Genomic DNA, 18,743 nt, shown 5'->3' on the forward strand with positions numbered 1-18,743 from the left:
CTGGGGAAACCCAGTCAGATGGGTGGGGTATAAATAATAAATTATTATTATTACTACTTTTGTGCCCATTTGGAGCACCAATCCAGCGCTGCACAAAACATCTTCTTTGTAGTAATTCACTGGTGTAGGGGAGCAATCTAGAATCCAGCACAGAAGTAGGTGAATCATGGAACTATGAAGTGATCAGAGAGCATGAACAGCAAGCGTGTACATGCAAATAATTCAATTTGCTTAATTTATTCCCATTTCGTGTCAAATCTGGAATCCCAAGCTTTTACCAAAAAAACAAACAAACAAAAAAAAAACCCATCCCAAAAACTTTTTCAGGGCAGACTGAAAACAACTGGATGCATCCAGCTAGAGGAATCCAGTCACAGCAGGGCAGACTGAGCAGTGTCTTTCTCTGTTTGCCAAAGCACACACAATTTTAGACTGCGTTAAAAAAAAATACAAGGAAAAAATATTTGTGTACCAGTAATGGCTTATTCAGAGTCTCTGTGATTTCGGGTGAGGGAGGCGAGGAGAGAAGAGTGGAACTGGTTGCAAAACAACTCGCAAAGGAGAACGGTTCCAGCATGTGAGAGAACACACAAGGTGTGGGGTGGGTGTTTGCGGATTGCATGTAAAGAGATTCCCCTGTTTATTCTAAAAATGGCAGCATTTCATTTGTGAACTCCTCCACATGATAGAGAAAAGTATTCCTGTTCAGAGAGATCGTGGCTTCAATGCCTCTCACGAGACTGTCCCAGTCTTCCGCCCCCTTTCGCCAGCCCCTGAATCCCAAGGGGGCCACCAGCACATAGGCAGGAGAATGGCTCTTTCGCTTTCCCCAAAGGGTATGAATGCCAGTCCACATGGTTCTAGGATTTAGCCACCCCCAGCTACTAACCAAAGGTAAGGGGGCTCAGAGCTGCCCAGCAGGAGGGTGGATGCCAAAGGACAGTTTGCTTCTGGCCCAGCCGCTGCCCTCCTCACTCCTTGAGGAAGAAGTGCATCTTGTCATTGATGTTCTTGCGCTCCGGATTGAGGCGCTTCAGGATCTGGGCCAGCACATTGACCGTCTGCTCGCTGCTCAGCCCCGTCTTCTTGGTCTGGAATTTCTTCAGAAGATCCTTGGTGGTCATGGGCTTTCGGGTCAAGTAGCGGCGCACGGCGTCTTCCGTCAGCTGCACATCGCTGCAAGGAAGCAAGGGCAGGTTAATGCAGAATGTAAAGAAATATACAATAATAAGAGTACATTCATTTGTACAAAAGGAATATACACTGGGATAGACAGGAAGTCTAGAGTGTTGGTATGTATATGATTTTGGGTGGGAAATTGTTTTTGCTTTTTCTCTTTGTTCTTTCTTTTTTTGTTTCATTTTCTTTCTAGGTATATAAAATTTGTATATAATTTTTGTATACATATTGGAAGTTATATTATAGTAAGTCCTGTAATGTAATATGACAATGTTCACCGGTGTAATATAAGAATGTTAACAAATAAATAAAATGCAAATTCAAAAAACTAAAACTAAAACTAAAGGACAGGTTAATGCAATGGCACGTGGCAGGGAAGAACACCGCGGAAGAGGAAGGACTTTTCTCCACGGCTCTCGCAGCAAAATTGCCCCACTGCCCTTCTCTGACGTGTGCAGCTGGCCAGGACAACCACAGTGCTTGAAAACACAGATGTACTTCTAAACCTCGCTAAAATCTTCAGGCCCTAAGCTTTGCAGTGCCCAGATCCTGAACGGCGACAGTGACTATATAAAATGTTGCTTTACAAAGCGTTTTCAGGTATTTCTCATAAATTCTGACATCGGTCCCTCTTTTAATCTTATTAGCTTATTCATTAGGTCTGAATATCTGAGATAATTAGATTATCTGCCCTAACCATTTGGCTTGCCACCGGCTTTGTTGTTGTTGTTGTTGTTGTTGTTATCTCTGAGCTTTTGGAGAACTGGCTATTACTGCAAAGAAGTGGGCAATAATGTGCCTGGGACAACAGAGTTTGGGGCAAGTGGGTGACAGGCCTGAGAAGCCCTGATCACTAGTGTCACACCTAAATGAAGGTATGGCATGGGGGGGCACTGACTGCTGTGGCCTCTCTCTGGCCCATCCTTCAGTTGGCAAGACCTGGACCGTCGTAGCAGCTCACTTCCCCACCTAGTGGTGCTGCTGGAAAAGCACTAGGAGGAGTTCATAATAAGACGATTCAACTATAAATGAAGCAGCTAAGCTGGTGCTTTACTAAGGCCACAGTGGGCCTGACCTGACTTAGCTGTGTCTTCCTTAGCACAGCACTGGCGTAATTCTAAGGGTCAGGGTGTGGGGGTCTCCACCATTCACAGAACCCCACGTCTTCCATCAGTCTGCTTAGAAATGGGGTCTGAGGGCTCGTACCCCTCACAAATACTGCCCCTGTGTTGTGAGCGTGGTGGTGGCTCTCGGAAACAGCGGCTCACCAAAGGCAGCCATTAGAAAGACTGGAGGGTGGGCCATGAACTGACCCTCACATCCTGCCTTCTTAGCCATGTACATCGTCGTCCGCTACGGATTAGGGAGTTAATACAATCACTTAATTCTTCAAACTGCTTCTGGAAAGCTCATGCCCCACGGAGGACTTTAAGGTCCACAAATGACAACGTTTTGGAGGTCCCAGGTCACGGGGTGGTTAGATTGGTTTCGACTAGGGCCAGGGCCTTTTCAGTACTGGCCCCGACTTGGTGGAACGCTCTGCCACAAGAGACTAGGGCCCTGTGGGACTTGACATCTTTCTGCAGGGCCTGCAAGACAGAGCTGTTCTGCCTGGCCTTTGGTTTGGACTCAGTCTGACCCTTACGTTGCCCTCCCCTTATGGTCTTGATCTATCGGCTACTTTTAAAATGAGGCTGCATTTTAACCTGTATTTTAAATTGCCCCCCCCCATTATGTTTTTGCTGTGGTTTTATTGGTGTTAGCCGTCCTGAGCCGAAGAGGGCGAGGTATAAATAAAATTTACTATTACTATTATTATTATTATTATTATTATTATTATTGTCAACAGTGATGCAAAGTGTGTCATCATAGTTGTAGAAGGGCCCAATGCACAGTAAGGACCCTCCCCACCTCTGCCCAAACAAAAGCCAACACTTGTATGCATAAATAAAAAAGATAAAGGTAAAGGACCCCTGGACGGTTAAGTCCAGTCAAAGGCAACTATGGGTTGCGGTGCTCATCTTGTGTTCAGGCTGAGGGAATTTGTCCATAGACAGCTTTCTGGGTCATGTGGCCAGCATGACTAAATCACTACTGGCGCAACAGAACACTGTGACGGAAACCAGAGTGCGCGGAAAGCCGCTTATAGGGACGTGGGTGACACTGTGGTCTAAACCACTGAGCCTCTTGGGCTTGTCGATCAGAAGGTCGGCAGTTTGAATCCCCGCGACGGGGTGAGCTCCTGTTGCTCTGTCTCAGCTCCTGCCAACCTAACAGTTCGAAAGCACGCCAGCACAAGTAGATAAATAGATACCGCTCCAGCGGGAAGGTGAACTTGTATGCTTACCCACTGCTGGGTGTTGACTTGCCCGACTGTGGCTGTGGGGTAGATTTCCCAGAGGTGGTGGAGGCCTGGGGCCCAGCGTCCAACTTCAGCCTCTTTGCTGCAGGTAGCTCACTGGAACCTGCCTGCCGCTTTCCTGTTCCAGGGAAAGAAAACCAGCTGGCCTCAGGACAACCATTGCAACGCACCTTCCCTTCCACCCCTGGAGCCCAAATGAATGAGGCTAAAGAGGGAATGTACGCCTCAGTAATTTGTGTGTTCGTTGGTTTTGCTACTATTCATTTACAGCTGCACCTTGGTTCTTGAACGCCTTGGAACTTATACGTTTTGGCTCCCGAACGCCAAAAACCTGGAAGTAAGTGTTCCGGTTTTTGAATGATTTTTGGAAGCCAAACGTCCAACACAGCTTCTGCTTGAGTGCAGGAAGCTCCTGCAACCAATCGGAAGCCACACCTTGGTCTTTGAACGTTTTCGGAAGTCAAACGGACTCCTGGAACGGATTACATTTGGGAACCAAACTACGACTGCATTGCTATTTTCTAACTATGGGATACAAAATACAGGTAGGTAGCAGGGTTGGTATGCCGTAGTAAAAACAAAAACAGAAGTCCCTTATCTATAGTGAGAGGGTGGGGAGGGGTATTACTCAGAACATTCTATACAAGATCTCAAAGTAGCTGTCATATTACAAAAGAATTTCAGAAATAGACTGGAAAGAGAAGTTGCTGAATTACAACTTATTACCAAACTTAAAACCATGGAGAGACCTGGTCTGAATAGAGACATTGGATTCTTATCTCATTACACATGATAAAGCTATTTTTGGCCATCTCATCCCTTGTTTTTTCCTGTTAGACTAATTGCAGTCGTTAACAGTCATCAACTGGTTTACCACACCTATCAGCCAATCACCCATTCCCACCATCCTTCTGAGTAATACCTCCCCACCCTCTCACTATATATAAGGGCCCGGTGTATCTGAAGAAGTGTGCATGCACACGAAAGCTCATACCAATAACAAACTTAGTTGGTCTCTATGGCGCTACTGGAAGGATTTTTTTTTAATGGGATACAAAGAATAGGAGGAGAGAGGGACCACAGGCCACAAAGAAGAGTGGAACAGGTATGGTTTTCAGCCTCGCGGAGGAGCCCTGTCCATTGATCATGGGAGCCATTTGCCTGTTTTCCAAAATACATACAAGGCCCAGAAATTTTCAAGAAGCAAAGAAGAGGGCACCCATTTCAGCTTATACAGTACAGTAGTACCTCAGGTTAAGTACTTAATTCATTCCAGAGGTCCGTTCTTAACCTGAAACTGTTCTTAACCTGAAGCACCACTTTAGCTAATGGGGCCTCCCCCTGCTGCCGCACCGCCGGAGCACGATTTCTGTTCTCATCCTGAAGCAAAGTTCTTAACCTGAAGCACTATTTCTGGGTTAGCGGAGTCTGTAACCTGAAGCGTAGTGTATGTAACCCGAGGTACGACTGTATACAATACAAAGCAAGAGGCAGAGCTCGGAAGCTCCTGTGGGCCTACACTCGGCTGTACCTAGCTCCAGTTTGTTGGCCGCGGCCCGCAAGGTGGATGAGGTGCCGGCATCCACCAAGGGCGTCCCTGGGCGGCTGTTCCCTTGTGAGCTGCTAGCCGAGCCCTTGCGTTCCTTCTTGGGAGGAGTCTTCTTTTTCTGTGAGGGCAGAAACACAGGCTCAGCCAGGGCTCCCTCCTCCACTCAAGCACCACCAGTGCGTGTGGCCCTCAATACGCTGTCGGGCCCATCCATGAAGCAGGTTGGAATGACAGAATTGTGAGGTGGAAGGGAGACTGGACCAGTTCAGTTGGCAGTTGGGAGGAATATAATAATAATAATAATAATAATAATAATAATAATAATAATAATAATAATAAATAATTGCTTTCTTGTATTGATAAAAGAAATCCATGCAAGTCAACCCCTGCAAATCTACCACACTGGGGAGAAAACTTGCAGCTGATGCCACTCCCTACCTGCAGGAAGTTAGTGCAAGCGGACATTCAAAAAAATTGATTTCTTCACTGCCACTGTCAGTGTCACACAGTCCGTTCTACCACGTATGGGGACCATATGACAGCTGTTCTCCAAACAAGGTCCAAACCCCTGGAATGCCACCCCCAACCCAACTGCATCTGGGCTTACCGTCATGAAGAGTGCTGAAGATGCTTCGCTGTCAATGTCGCTGTCCTCAGACGTCTCAGACTCATCACTGGTGTCTGTAAAACAGAGCCAAACCAAGTCAATCTGGGCTTTGCTGTCTTCGTGGCAGACTTCAAAACAAACAAGTCACAGGCAGAACCCATTTGACGCTGGCACATAGATTCTCGGTCAGGCTGCTGCTTGTTCACCAAGGCTTGTTCTCAAGGAACTGCAAGACCACTCAGGTCAAAAGTAAAGCACTAGGCCAGGGTGGCTAATATGGTGGCCTCGAGTTGTTGTGGACTCCCAGCTCTCACCATCTCTACCTATTGGTAGTGCTGGCTGGGGCTTCTGGGAGTTGGAGCGCAACATCTTCATCTGCATGGCCCTAAGTTGGGAACTAAACTATCTCCCAAGGCCAGAAATAATGTTTTGATGCTCACGCTTCTGCCCCTTCTGGGCTTCCAGGTGTGTTGCTGGAGACTTTTGTCAGCAGGTCAAGGTTGGGCGCATGCTACAACTGTCAAAATTCTGCCCCAAGGAAGCAAAGTTCTGAAGTATAATTGTTTAAATGCACAGTAAAACAGAATGTCTGTATGTATGTTGTGAAGGGTTTAACAGTGGAAAATTCCATTGGGCCATACTGAAGCTCTCTAAGCTTCTGAGTTGATAAATAACTGTTGTTCTCTGCTAGCACTCATGTGAGTGTTTAACCTTAGATCACGTGAGGGTATTCAACTGCAAGTCTCTGGATGCCACAGAGACAACAAAGGAGGAGCTGCAAAGTCTTAGGCCGGATGCAGCCTAATGCAAGCTATGGGAGAAACAGAGCTTTGGTTTTTGTTCTGATCGTATTTATGTTATATATTTAAGAATAATTTATGCTTGAATGTGCACATGCTTTATACAACTTTCTGGATAAAGCATATGCATATGCATATCATTGATTGTTTTTCTACCTGTTTTGAAGTTCTGGTTAATAAAGCTTTAAATAATACTTATGGGTCTGGACAATTTTTATTCCAAAAGCATATGCACAAACCCGCGACCCTGAGATCTTATGCTCTACCAACTGAGCATTACCTTTCTTTTTCTTTTTATCCTGGGGAGTCGGGGCCTTCTTTTCTTCTTCTTCCTCTTCCTTCTCCTCCACCGGCTTCTCCTCCTCACTCTCTTCACTGCTCTCGCTTGCTTCATCTATACCTGCAAAGCAGAAAGGCAATGGGGTTAGGAGGCAACAGATTTGGGGTTGACTTGTTTCTGGGCAAATCCGCTTGACAGTTTCCCCCATTCCCCTTGCCAGTGCCGGCTAAAAGGAAAACCTAACCCGCCTATGCCAGATCAGTTGCTGCTTCCCTCTCTGCAGGGAAGTGCAGCTCTGAGAGGGGTGCAGAGTGGCCCTAGAGGTCTTTGAGCAGAGGATGATCAGCACCCACGTCAAAGTCCATCTCGGAGGATTATTGGGGGAAGCCATGCCATGCAAGCTGGCAGAAAGCTGGGTAGATCTAACTCAGATGAGGACAAAGGCAGAACAGAGTCTCCTTGCAGGTCAACGTCAGTATGCACACCAACATGCATCTTGTGGGATGTAATCCAATGGCACAGTCAAATGCAGCATTCCTTATTTCCTTAAAGTGGGCACATGCAGGGGGACATCCAGTCAGTGTAACTTCCTGTTCCACTGGTCTGGAGCGTCCTCTCCCTGCATGTGACCCGGGAGATGGGCATCGCTGTGGCTGACTCCACAAAAGAGCCATGCAGCCATTTTCTCAGTTTGTCTTGTCTTCTCATTGTTCTCTTGCTGATCTTTTGCTGCCACGCTGCTCTCCTGCAGTCATTTTGTCCTATTAATGTAATTTTGCTGTCTGCTGGCTCTCAGCCAGCAGCACATGAGTTCAGTCTCCCTATGAGATAAACTCACTCTTTCTTTGTGTAACTATTAAGTAAAGCTTGCCTTTCAGGGATCATATCGTGAACTGAAATGTGAGTAAACTTTTGTAACTTTACTCAGAGAGACTCTCGTCTTTATTCTTTTAAGAGGGGTCAAAGGGGACACCAGGAAATAATCGCAACTAAGAGATTCTAATGAATCTGCAAACTAGCTTCCAGCTATATTGAGGGGAATCTGTTCTGCTACATACTAGAGTGAGTGAAAGAAGGATAATACTTATCCAATATATCCTTTCTTACTTTCCTTAACATTCCCACACATCTTACAGAGGAGATGAGCAAAACAACGATCAGGGCCAACAGATAAAAACCACTAAGCTTCCAATGGGCTGCTGCAGGTCTTGCTGCCATCTTGAACTTTAGGATTTGTTCATTTGCATGAGCTGCTCAGCCACAAACCTTTTGGGATGTCTTCCTCTTTAGTCACCTTGGGCTTCCCCACGGCTTCTTCCACAGAGCTGCTGTAAGAGGACAGGGAGAACCCTCAGTGCGAATGGACACAACACATAGAGGCAACACGAAGTGTCGGCAGGGAAAGCCACCCGTCCCAACAGGGGGAATAGGAAAGAGAAGCAGCAGCAGCAGACTGACCACCCCGGGGGTGGCCAGGCAATGCTTGCCCCCCACTTGCTGCGAAAACCCCCCACTTCACTGTGGTGCCCACCTGGATCCGTCAGACATATAGTCAACCTCTTGCCCTTCAAAGTCCCCATCATCGCTGTCTTCAAAGGCTTCATCGTCAGATCCCTTCTTCTTCTTTTTCTTCTTCGTCAGAGGGGCTTTCTTCTTGGGCTTGGTGGGTTTCTCATCTAATGAATAATGGGACGACGTTAAACACTTTTCTCCAAAGGCAGAAATCTCACTGGAAGTGGTAGCCCAGAGGTACAACCCAAGAGGAAGAGGAGAGAAAAGAAAAGAAAAGAAAAGAAAAGAAAAGAAAAGAAAAGAGGCGCACTTTTGAAGGAATGATCGCTGGGTGTGGAGCACACTTCCACCCGCAGACAAAGCCACAGCTGTCTGAACATCATGCCCTCTATCTAACCTTTGCTCTCTTAGCGGTCTACCATGCCCTGTCTGTGACCTTTGTCTCCTTCATCATACATTGTTCAAGGGGAAAATAACGCGGTGGAAACAGGTGCCAAAATAACTTTGTACCACCCCACGATCTCGGGATTGGAAGATGTGTAAAGGTCACAGTCCAAAATGTATCTGACTGGTTTTGCATATTGTGCTAATAAAAGGAGCCTCTACAGAGCTAGCCGGCAGCTTGTTTTGGAGCATGTTTGCCAGCGTGTTTCTGCACAGCTCACCTGCATTCAACCTCCTGTCACCCTCCGTTATTCCTACACACTTTATACAGCACAGAGCAGGGGGTGAAGAATCTGGGAGCCTCCAGGTATTGCAGGCCTACAACTCCCATCATCCCTGACCATTGACCATGCTGGCTGGGGCTGGTGGGAGTTGGAGTCCAGCAACATCTCGAGGGCCACAGGTTCCCCACCTGTGACAAATAGCAAACGCACAGAATATTCTGCTGCAAACTGATTTTTATGAACAAGTTTATATGCACAGAGCCAGTGTCAAAGGAGATCTGCCCTCTGTGTGGGCCTGAACTCAAACAAGGAAAAGATCCAGCAATACCAGAGACAAAAGCTGCAGAAGAGTGCTTCAAGGTTTGCTGAAGCCCAACCTCCTTTGGAAGCACTCCAGCTCTTGTCATATGGCCCAGATGTGTCACTGCTACCTATCACAGTGACTATGCCTTGCCGCTCCCATCCCTCACTGTTTCACTTATAGGACGTAACTGTTCTTTTGGTCTTTCCTGAAGTCTTGCAGAAGTTTGCCCAAGCCTTCCTCCACACGAGAAAGAATGAAAGCTCAGTGGGGATGAAAGGGAACTCATTATAAAGCTAGCCACTGTCTCTTAGAGAGGTCCTTCAAAAATCCAGGTCAGAAAACAGGAATTTATTGAGTTTTTTGAAGCTGTTATTAAAGTTGCAAAACTATGAAGTATGGGGTGGAACAATGGAGAATTTCTGAAACAACAATGGGATATTAGCTCCTCTGCCCAAGGGATGATGCAGAACAGCAACAACCAGGAAAACATAGACATAATATTTTACAAGGACAGAATAATTTTACACCACGGACAGAATAATTGCCACACACAGGAAGAACAAGGATATAGTTTGAGTGCCTCACTTGTAGCTTTATAAATCATTTAATGTGTCAGTACGAATGGAAATTGTTAATATTGCAGTTGTTGTATAAGGGATTGTTATTTTGACTGGAGTATAATTGAAATTAGTAAGATTTTGGAACGCAGAAATAAAGTAAATCATCAAACCATCAATTCTAGCATGCGGGGGGCCACCTAAATTATATAATTTGGTATCTGAATGATTGGTATCAGTAATTGTATTATAATTTGGCACTGTTCTACTGAAGCTATTATTGGACTATTGTAATTGAAAACTAATAAAATTATTATATAAAAAAAATCCAGGTCAGAGCTGCCACCCCCTGCCCTTCTCACCATCCCCATCACTGAACTCGCTGTCATCCGAGCTCATCTCCAGATCATCTTCCAGGTCATGGATTTTTAGATCGCTCCCTTTCTTTTTGCCTTTCTTCTCCTTCTCCTCTTCTTCTTCGTCGCCTTGGTCTTTCAGCCGCCGCTGCTGCATGATGCTAAAGTGGTTCAGAACCTTGTTCCGCCTGCAAAAGGCAAAAAAGGGGGCCACACTCAACCGGGCTGCTGCTTAAAGCCCCAGTTCCCCAGGACACTGTAGCTGGGAGGCAAGGGCCACATGGCACAGGGACTCGCAAGAAACCAGGCTGGAGCCTTAAAGCGCCAGGCAGGGATGCTGAAGGTCCTGGGCAGGGGACCAGAATTTTTTGTTTCTTATGCACATGAAAGATGCTATGCAAATTATAAGATGCCGGTGGCGCTGTGGTCTAAACCACTGAGCCTCTTGGGCTTGCTGATCAGAAGGTCGGCGGTTCAAATCCCTGCAGTGGGGTGAGCTTCCATTGCCCTGTCCCAGCTCCTGATAACCTAGCAGTTTGAAAGCAGGCCAGTGCAAGTAAATAAATAGGTACAGCTGCAGCAGGAAGGTAAACGGTGTTTCCGTGCGTTCTGGCACTTGTCATGGTCCTCTGTGCACCAGAAGTGGTTTAGTCATGCTGCCACATGACCTGGAAAGCTGTCTGCGGACAAACGCCAGCTCCCTCGGCCTGAAAGTGAGATGAGCGCCACAACACCATAGTCCACTTTGACTGGACTTAACCGTCCAGGGGTCCTTTGCCTTTTAGCTTATAAAGGTAACAGAAGCACTGGACCCAAGGTGAGAGACATCGCCACACCTTGGAAGCTTCCTAAAGATCTCTCCACTAGTCTAGGAGGAGACAAGGATCCTAACAGAGAGAAATGGCAAACCAAGCTGATGGACTATGCCAAAATGGCAAAGCTGACAGGAAACCTCAGGAACTAAGAGGGAAAAAACTTTACAAAAGAATGGGAAAAAATTATAAGCGATCTAAGAGACCACTGTAAGCAGATGGAAACATAGGCAGGATTCTGATTTCACTTGTAGTGTAATAATTACTTTGGACAATATGGATTGATATAAAAGTTAGAATTTGGAAGAAGATGCAGTTTTAAATGTTTCAAATGGGACGCCGTGGAGGGGGTGGCAGGAAGTCTGGAGGTTCGGAGAAATATCTGTATATGGATATATGTTTGGATTTTCACAATTTGGTATTGGTAAAGTCAAATAAAAATGATTTCAAAAAGAAAGAAAGAAAAAGAAACCAGCACAATGATTCCTGCTAGGTCAAGAGGACTCTCCTGCCACCACGCACTCCCCAAATCTGCTCTGGAGGGTCAGTTATTATTACATCTGAAGGATTATTATTACATCTGAAGGCAGCCCTGTTTAGGGAAGCTTTTAATGTTTGATGTATTACGGTATTTTAACATTTTGTTGGAAGCCGCCCAGAGTGGCTGCCCAGAGTGGTATAAATTTATTATTATTATTATTATTATTATTATTATTATTACTACTACTACTACAGTTGAACCCCTCCACAGTGGAGAGGAGATGCTAGATCATTCCACCAGACAAGCAGAGATGCATAAGCTGATGGAACAATCTCTTTACGTTGAATTCCACCCCATGCGTTGTAGTCCACTAGGAATAGACCCCATGAAATTAACAGTCGTGCCTGATTTAGGCCCCCCGAAGTCCCTCTGCTCACCTCTCCCACTCCTCCTCAGCTTCCTCCGCAGTCAACGTGCGGTGCTTGGCAATGGGTGTGAAGTTATACCAGTTGTTGACTGGGAAGGCTTCAAAGGCGCCATCCGGACACTGGGTGAAGATGTAGTAGGAGGTGTTTTCGGTCACCCCGCCCTTCTTCACACCTTTGAACCTGAGCAAAAAGAAATAGGATGAAGTAAGAAGAAGCAGCACTCTTAGTATGCCAAAGGTTTTAATGTTAGGGATTCAGTCCAGAAAGGAGCAAGGCAAGATTAGGGGAAGACATGCCTCTTAAGGTCAACTGCCCCAATCCAGGGATATGATTGAAACACTAAATCTGTTGAGTTTTTGAGAACCTCAAGAATTTTAGCTTCTGTTATTGTTGTTGTTATTATTATTATTATTATTATTAAATCCTCCACTTGCCATAGTTGTTATAACTGGAAAATCACAGGTTCTGGATGTAAGAACAGTTTAGCTCCCTGCTATATATGTATTTTAAATTCCAAGTTATGCATTTCCTTCCCCACCCCCAGCGCCAGAAGTCTTGAACCAGACGATTCATAAGATAAAAAATATTTCACTGTCCAAAAATCACAGAAGGTGCACATACTGGTTAGCCTAACTTTCTAATTTTGAGACTTAAGTTTTCCCAGTTGCAAATGTTGAACTAGAGCTTTCTAGATGTCAAAGTTGCTCCATCCCCTGCTCACGAAGCAGGAGAGGCTCATCACATGCTCCAATTCTAGACTTTACCAAGTGCAAGCAAACTGAAGAGTAACGCTAGCCCAAACTCCCAAACTGGCAGTAGACCAGTATAAACTAAGCAGCACATAAGCGGCACACAAAACACTAAAAAACCATTCTACGTTCTAAATCTTATATTAATAATCCAAAAATTGAGAGAGCTATGTACAAGGTCTACTACAGAATACAGTCTTTAAATATCTACAGGATACAGGTTTTAAATATCTACAGGAGCCTGGCTAAAGGAACATTTAAAGACTGTATCTTCCCTTTGGACACAATTTGAATGAGTTTTCTGTTTGTGGTTTCTGTAGTAGATCTTGTACATAGCTCTCTCAATTTTTGGATTATTAATGTAAGATTTAGAACGTAGAATGGTTTTTTAGTGTTTTCTGTGCTGCTTATGTGCTGCTTTATACTAGTCTACTACGAGAATTGGCAGCATAGGTTCATTTCTTCAGTACAAACTCCCAAACTGAGCTGTGAACCAAAACCCCGCTGGGCAAAAAAGCACCATCACCCACTCACTTGCGCCCAGTCTTGCCGTTGACTTTCAGGATCCAGGGCTGGTCTTCAAGCTTGAACTCCTTCAAGATGATGCCATATTTCTTGCGCCGCGCCTCCTCACGCAGCTTGCGGTTGAACTCGCTGCCAGCTCCCGACTCCGGCATCTCTTCTTCCTGGTAGATCTTCTTATTGCTGAGGTCTCGCTCCATCTTTGCCTACATGGAGAAGAAAAGAAAGGGCCAAGGTCAACCCGTATTGTGTTGTCTCTAATAAAGAGGGGTGGGGGATGAATTTGCTCTTAAGCAGCTCCAATTCATTACTAAAGGTCTGCTAGCACAAAGTATGGATTCCAATTAAGTACAGTCGTACTTCGAAAGTCGAACGGAATAGTACCAGAAATAGTACCTCAGGTTAAGAACTTTGCTTCAGGATGAGAACAGAAATCGTGCAGCGGCAGCGGGAGGCCCCATTAGCTAAAGTGGTGCCTCAGGTTAAGAACAGTTTCAGGTTAAGAACGGACCTCCAGAATGAATTAAGTTCTTAACCTGAGGTACCACTGTAACACTTGTAATGTCACAAACACTATGGACAATATGGACAGGTTCAAAATATAATTACAAAATAATATGCAGTCGAAAATGTTGACAATAGGACCCATGGAGGGGATGATGGGAAGTCTTGAGATTCAGAGGAATCTGGATATATGGATATGTATTTGGTACTGTTTTAACTTTTTACAGTACAGTGATACCTCGGGTTAAGTACTTAATTCGTTCTGGAGGTCCGTTCTTAACATGAAACTGTTCTTAACCTGAAGCACCATTTTAGCTGATGGGGCCTCCTACTGACACTGTGCCGCCGGAGCACGATTTCTGTTCTCACCCTGAAGCAAAGTTCTTAACCCGAGGTACTATTTCTGGGTTAGTGGAGTCTGTAACCTGAAGCGTATGTAACCTGAAGCGTATGTAACCCGAGGTACCACTGTATTTATAAAAATGCTTTCAAAAAAAGAAAAAGAAAACTTTAGCAGCCTGAGCGCAGAGTCCTACCTGGTGCCAAGTTGCAAAGTTCACCTTGTCAGCAGCATTGAATGCCATAATGTTATATTTTTTGGAGGTGTTTCTGTGGAGAAAGGAAGCAGAAATAAGTCAGATCACTGCCCAGTATCACAGGTTGGAACCAAGTGGGAATGCGCCACCAAAATAACTCTTTTTCTTCTGGTCTAAGGGAAAGCCTATCCCTGCACCCTGCAGAGAAGCACGAAGCCTGCCTACAGTTCAGTGCTACTGAGGGCCACATTTCAATGTATGCATAGCTACAGCATGCCCAGAATACCCAGATAAGGCTTTGCTTCCATGGGTAGACATTAAAATCTAACAACCTGACCACAATGCACAAAGGCCAGTATGGTCAAATGTTTCTTCTCCAGTATTCCTAACAGCTCCCTAGGGCTGGTTTTCTCTTTTGGATGATTTCCAATGCATGTTTCACTTCCTTACTCAGGAGTAAACCAGTAGGACTTATTTCCAGGTAAACCTACAGACAGGTTTTTAAAAGAAACAGGCACTCTCTTCAAGTGGAGAAAAACTATCAAATGAAGAAGATTCAACCACAACACCAAAACGTCTGAAGGAAGAAAGCAGGAAAAAGGATTGCACTTACTTGGGAACACGGACCACATATTCAGTTGCTGTCTGACTGCTGGTCCCCTACAAAAAAAGCAACAGGGATTGCTCAAGTGAAAAAGGATGCAGAGAGGAGGCTGGTCAAACTCAAGGGCATTCGTAGGTGACAGGTCACAGGAAATATATCAGATTTTTTTTGGAGCAATATGCTCCTACAGAACATTAAGAACTGCTCTGCTGCACGAAAACCACACCAAAGACAAAATGCTGCAAAACAGCAGAGAGGAGTTAATTTGTAATCCAGTGTCATCTCAATGGCTAGCCCAGCTGGTGCTAATTCCCCAAACTGCATGGTCATCTATGGCCTGGCCATGTATTTTAGACCATATAATAAGCTAGAGTTGCCTAGTAACAGTATATGTTTTCCGGTCACAGCTCCAGGCTGGAGCCATGCAATGAGATGGGAAGAGTGGAGACGCATGTTTACCCTCAAGGTTCAAGCCTAAGTCATGTCTCTGTCATTCTTAGGGACAAAAAAAACACTGAATGCATTTTTGCTGAGGAACGGGCTCATCATGTTGTACTACAATATGCTGTAGGCACTAGGAGATAGAACATGGAACCCAACTGGGACTTGGGGGAAAATAACAGGTGGCCATTTTGAGAACAGCTTTGCCAAGTCAGGCAGGAGAGAGAGGGAGGGAGCGAGCAATAAATCCGTCTGCCTGGGGAAGATAAGAGCTGGTGGTGTGTGTGTGTGTGTGTGTGTAATAATGGGCTGTCCAGTTTCAGAAAGCTGGTACACTCACTAACAGTGTTTGAAACGCCCATTGTTCTAGGTGCATTTTGCGATAGGGAATTTCACTAGCGTGAGCAGCTTCTGAACTCTGGGAGCAGTACTGCGCCTAAGATTTCAGATTAAAACTGCAGAGTGGAAGGAAAAGAGGACCTTTTTCTGCCTCCTCACTTCCAGCTACTCTCTGAAGACTGGAGAAGAGACCCTCTTAAGAATATATGGGGGTGGGCAGGGAAAGGACTGGACCGTGTGAAAAATGAACATAATATTTTAGCTGCAGTTTGTTCATTTTCAGCTTTGAATTCTTGTTATAAAAAAGTGTGCCTAGACGTTCCGTTGTTGCGTCCATAACCTAGGTTTAAGGTACCATTTAGCTCCTAGCTTTCATATCTCAGTTTCTAACACTGCTCACTAATCTGGTTGATATTCTGAAGCTGTGGAAGCAAAAGAGGTCTGGGAGAAGGCAGGAAATAGCCGACCATGCCTTTTCAGTTTGGGATGCCAAAAATTAGTGGGGATTCCCAGAACTGAACCAGGATGAGACAAGCCCAAAGATTCAGACAACTCTTGGCCTCCATCCCAGAATGACAGCTCACCAAAGAAGTCATTCCTGGATGTGCTGCGCAGGTATCCAGCTGAGCCTCTCCAAAAGCACCTGTCTGAGGAAGAAAGAGAATGGAAGAGTTAGTCCCGCATGGAGGAATGGAAGAACTGGGGGAGAAGTCGGATGAAGGGCTGGAGAGAGAGAGGACTACCACTTTCTGTTTTCAAGGATCCTTGGCACCTCACAGTGTCCCTTAAGATGTGTGCCGGGTGCCTTTATCTCCAAGCAGGGTTGTCCCACCCACCATAACAGGGCAGAGTATTTCTGATCATGCACAGAGGATCTCTTCCTTTCTCCCAGGAAGCTGCTTAAAAATAAAAAAGCAACAGAAAGAGGCAGAAAGTCTGGAATGTAGGGGCAAGGCTAAGAAGGAATGGCGTGACTTTGGAAGTGCCTTGGAGAAGAGGAAGGAGAAGAGGGAAGGCGAGGCTGGCTGGCAGGAGGGTCGTGCAAACCTGCCTGCGCACGTGTCTCTCTCGTTAAAGCTGACAGTTATTTTCCCATAGGCCAGGGAAATGGAGGATACAAGGCCACAGTCCACAAGGGGTTGCAGCTTAAACTTGTCGTGTAACAGAGTGCGTGGAGGGGAAAGTGGTGGCGTCAGTCACGAGGGCATTGCACCTAGTGGCCTGTCTCTGGGGTGTTCCAGTATGTGGGCGTTCCATTTGCAAAATGCTCCCAAAATGCCTTTTTGTGCTGGAGGAGACTCTTGAGAGTCCCATGGACTGCAAGAAGATCAAACGTATCCATTCTGAAGGAAATCAGCCCTGAGTGCTCACTGGAAGGACAGATCCTGAAGCTGAGGCTCCAATACTTTGGCCACCTCATGAGAAAAGACCCTGATGTTGGGAAAGATTGAGGGCACAAGGAGAAGGGGACAACAGAGGACGAGATGGTTGGACAGTGGGTAATGGGTTGCTCTGAGGTCATTTCAGCACGGGGGCGGGGGTGGAATTGCGCCCCGCCCCATATCCTGTCCTGTCCTTTGCCGTCAAAAGTGGCAACCCTAAGCCAGTCCCTACAAAAGAAGCCTCCGCCAAAAACGATGAAGATTGGCAAACTAATTTATTCAACTATGCAGGACAAAATAGTCAATTTGAAACCCAAGAAACAAAGAGGACTTTGAGTTGTTTTTTATTTTTATTTTTTCTTTAAAAGGGCAAATGTTTAATGCATATCTTTTAAGCTTTGTGTATAGACTTCTACATTAGCATAACTTTAAAAACTCACTTGTAATAAGATGAAGAGGGTTTTAAAATTGGCTTGTTAGGAATGTAAGGTTCTATGGACGGGCGTGAACAAGCATAAAACAATCGAACCAAGAGGGGGATTGAAGTCAAGCAAAAATTATGGTTTAAAAAATTGTTTATGGTGTTCTTTTTTCCCTTGTTTTGTAATGATTTTGTATTGTTGTTGTCTTCTTTTTTTTCCTGATATTTGGGGGAAATTAATAAAATGTTAACAAAAAAAGAAAGTGGCAACCTTAAAAGGCGTTGGGGTTTGGGGGCGTTTTGGGGCTGGAGGGCGAACCTGTCCGAACCGGAGAATCCCCTGCAAGGACTGACCCGGTGGGTGGGGGTGGGGCACCCGGACTCCTGGGTCCCTTCCAGGGAATGGGGGTGGGGCAGACCGGGGCGCTTCCGTCCCATGGCAGCACCCGCTGGAGTACCGTATTTACGCGCGCGCCCCGCACCCGCCTCCCTCCCCGCTCCTTCCTCGCCCGACCCGCAGCCTCCTCACCTGCCCGGCAGCAGCACACCGGTCTCCTGTGCTTTCCCCGCCGTCGCCACCCACGCATGCGCGAGGACCAGGGGAGGCGTCTCCGTGGCTCCATGGTCTCTTAACACTTCCGGTACCCGTGTGCCAAACTCATTGGCGCCCGCCATGTGAGGGGCGTAGGAACTAAGGGGAAAGCTCAAAATAGAGCAGCAGAGGGTGGGTTTTCTATTTTTATTTTTTAAAATGATATTTATTAAAGTTTCAAAGGAAAAAATTACATAAATAAAAAGAAAAGAAAAAAGACAGCAATAAGAATAAAAGAAAAATACAAAATACACAAAAAGATAAAAAACACTTTAAAAAATACATCAATCTTTCAACCTTACATTCATTTTCTTGCTTCCCTGACCTCCTCACACCTCCCTTTTTTGTATTCCAAGTCAATTAGTTAATTCAGCAATTTCTTTCCCTCTTTGTTTTTATCTTAGTCTTTTAACATAATATATTATAACTTTGGATTCTCACCTGTTAACAATCCATTTTTACATACACCTTTATAACATTGCTGCTTAAACCACTTAACTTCATTCTGACATCATTCTAACATTCCTTAGTTTTGCAATATTTCTGTAAATAATCTTTAAATTTCTTCCAATCTTCTTCCACCGACGGTTTTCTATTTTTATTTTTGGCGCCCGCGGGAGTTTCCCATTTTACTGCAACGTTTTGGAATAAGTACAAGACAATAACAACAACAAATCATTAATATAATTAAAACCACATTTAAAATTATAATAAAGCTCGTTATTATTTTGTTTTTGTGCGTCAAGGTTTGCTTGGTC

General features: G+C 45.2%; 1 protein-coding gene across 1 annotated transcript; it reads right to left on the minus strand.

The window, feature by feature from the left end:
• Window positions 1-218: 218 nt before the first annotated feature.
• On the minus strand, window positions 219-18,035 carry GTF2F1 (general transcription factor IIF subunit 1). The gene is made up of 14 exons (XM_083483152.1): window positions 17,923-18,035; window positions 16,175-16,237; window positions 14,820-14,866; window positions 14,207-14,279; window positions 13,179-13,372; window positions 11,905-12,075; window positions 10,181-10,362; window positions 8,309-8,453; window positions 8,044-8,105; window positions 6,778-6,897; window positions 5,698-5,771; window positions 5,073-5,208; window positions 3,527-3,659; window positions 219-1,176 (listed from the first exon to the last, which is right to left on the minus strand). The coding sequence occupies exons 2-14, from the start codon at window positions 16,184-16,186 to the stop codon at window positions 972-974; spliced, it is 1,554 nt and encodes a 517-aa protein (XP_083339278.1). The 5' UTR covers window positions 16,187-16,237; window positions 17,923-18,035; the 3' UTR covers window positions 219-971.
• Window positions 18,036-18,743: the final 708 nt, after the last annotated feature.

Source organism: Podarcis liolepis (genome assembly GCF_965112155.1).
Source record: "Podarcis liolepis genome assembly, chromosome: 17".
NCBI lineage: Eukaryota > Metazoa > Chordata > Lepidosauria > Squamata > Lacertidae > Podarcis > Podarcis liolepis.

Bases quoted from the DNA above. Each gene is read 5' to 3' on its own strand.
- GTF2F1 (XM_083483152.1), bottom strand. The intron at 13,373-14,206 runs GTAGGACTCTGC...TTCTCCATGTAG, and splicing joins ACTTTGCAACTTGGCACCAG to GCAAAGATGGAGCGAGACCT. The intron at 10,363-11,904 runs GTGAGCAGAGGG...TGCCTTTTGCAG, and splicing joins GCTGAGGAGGAGTGGGAGAG to GCGGAACAAGGTTCTGAACC.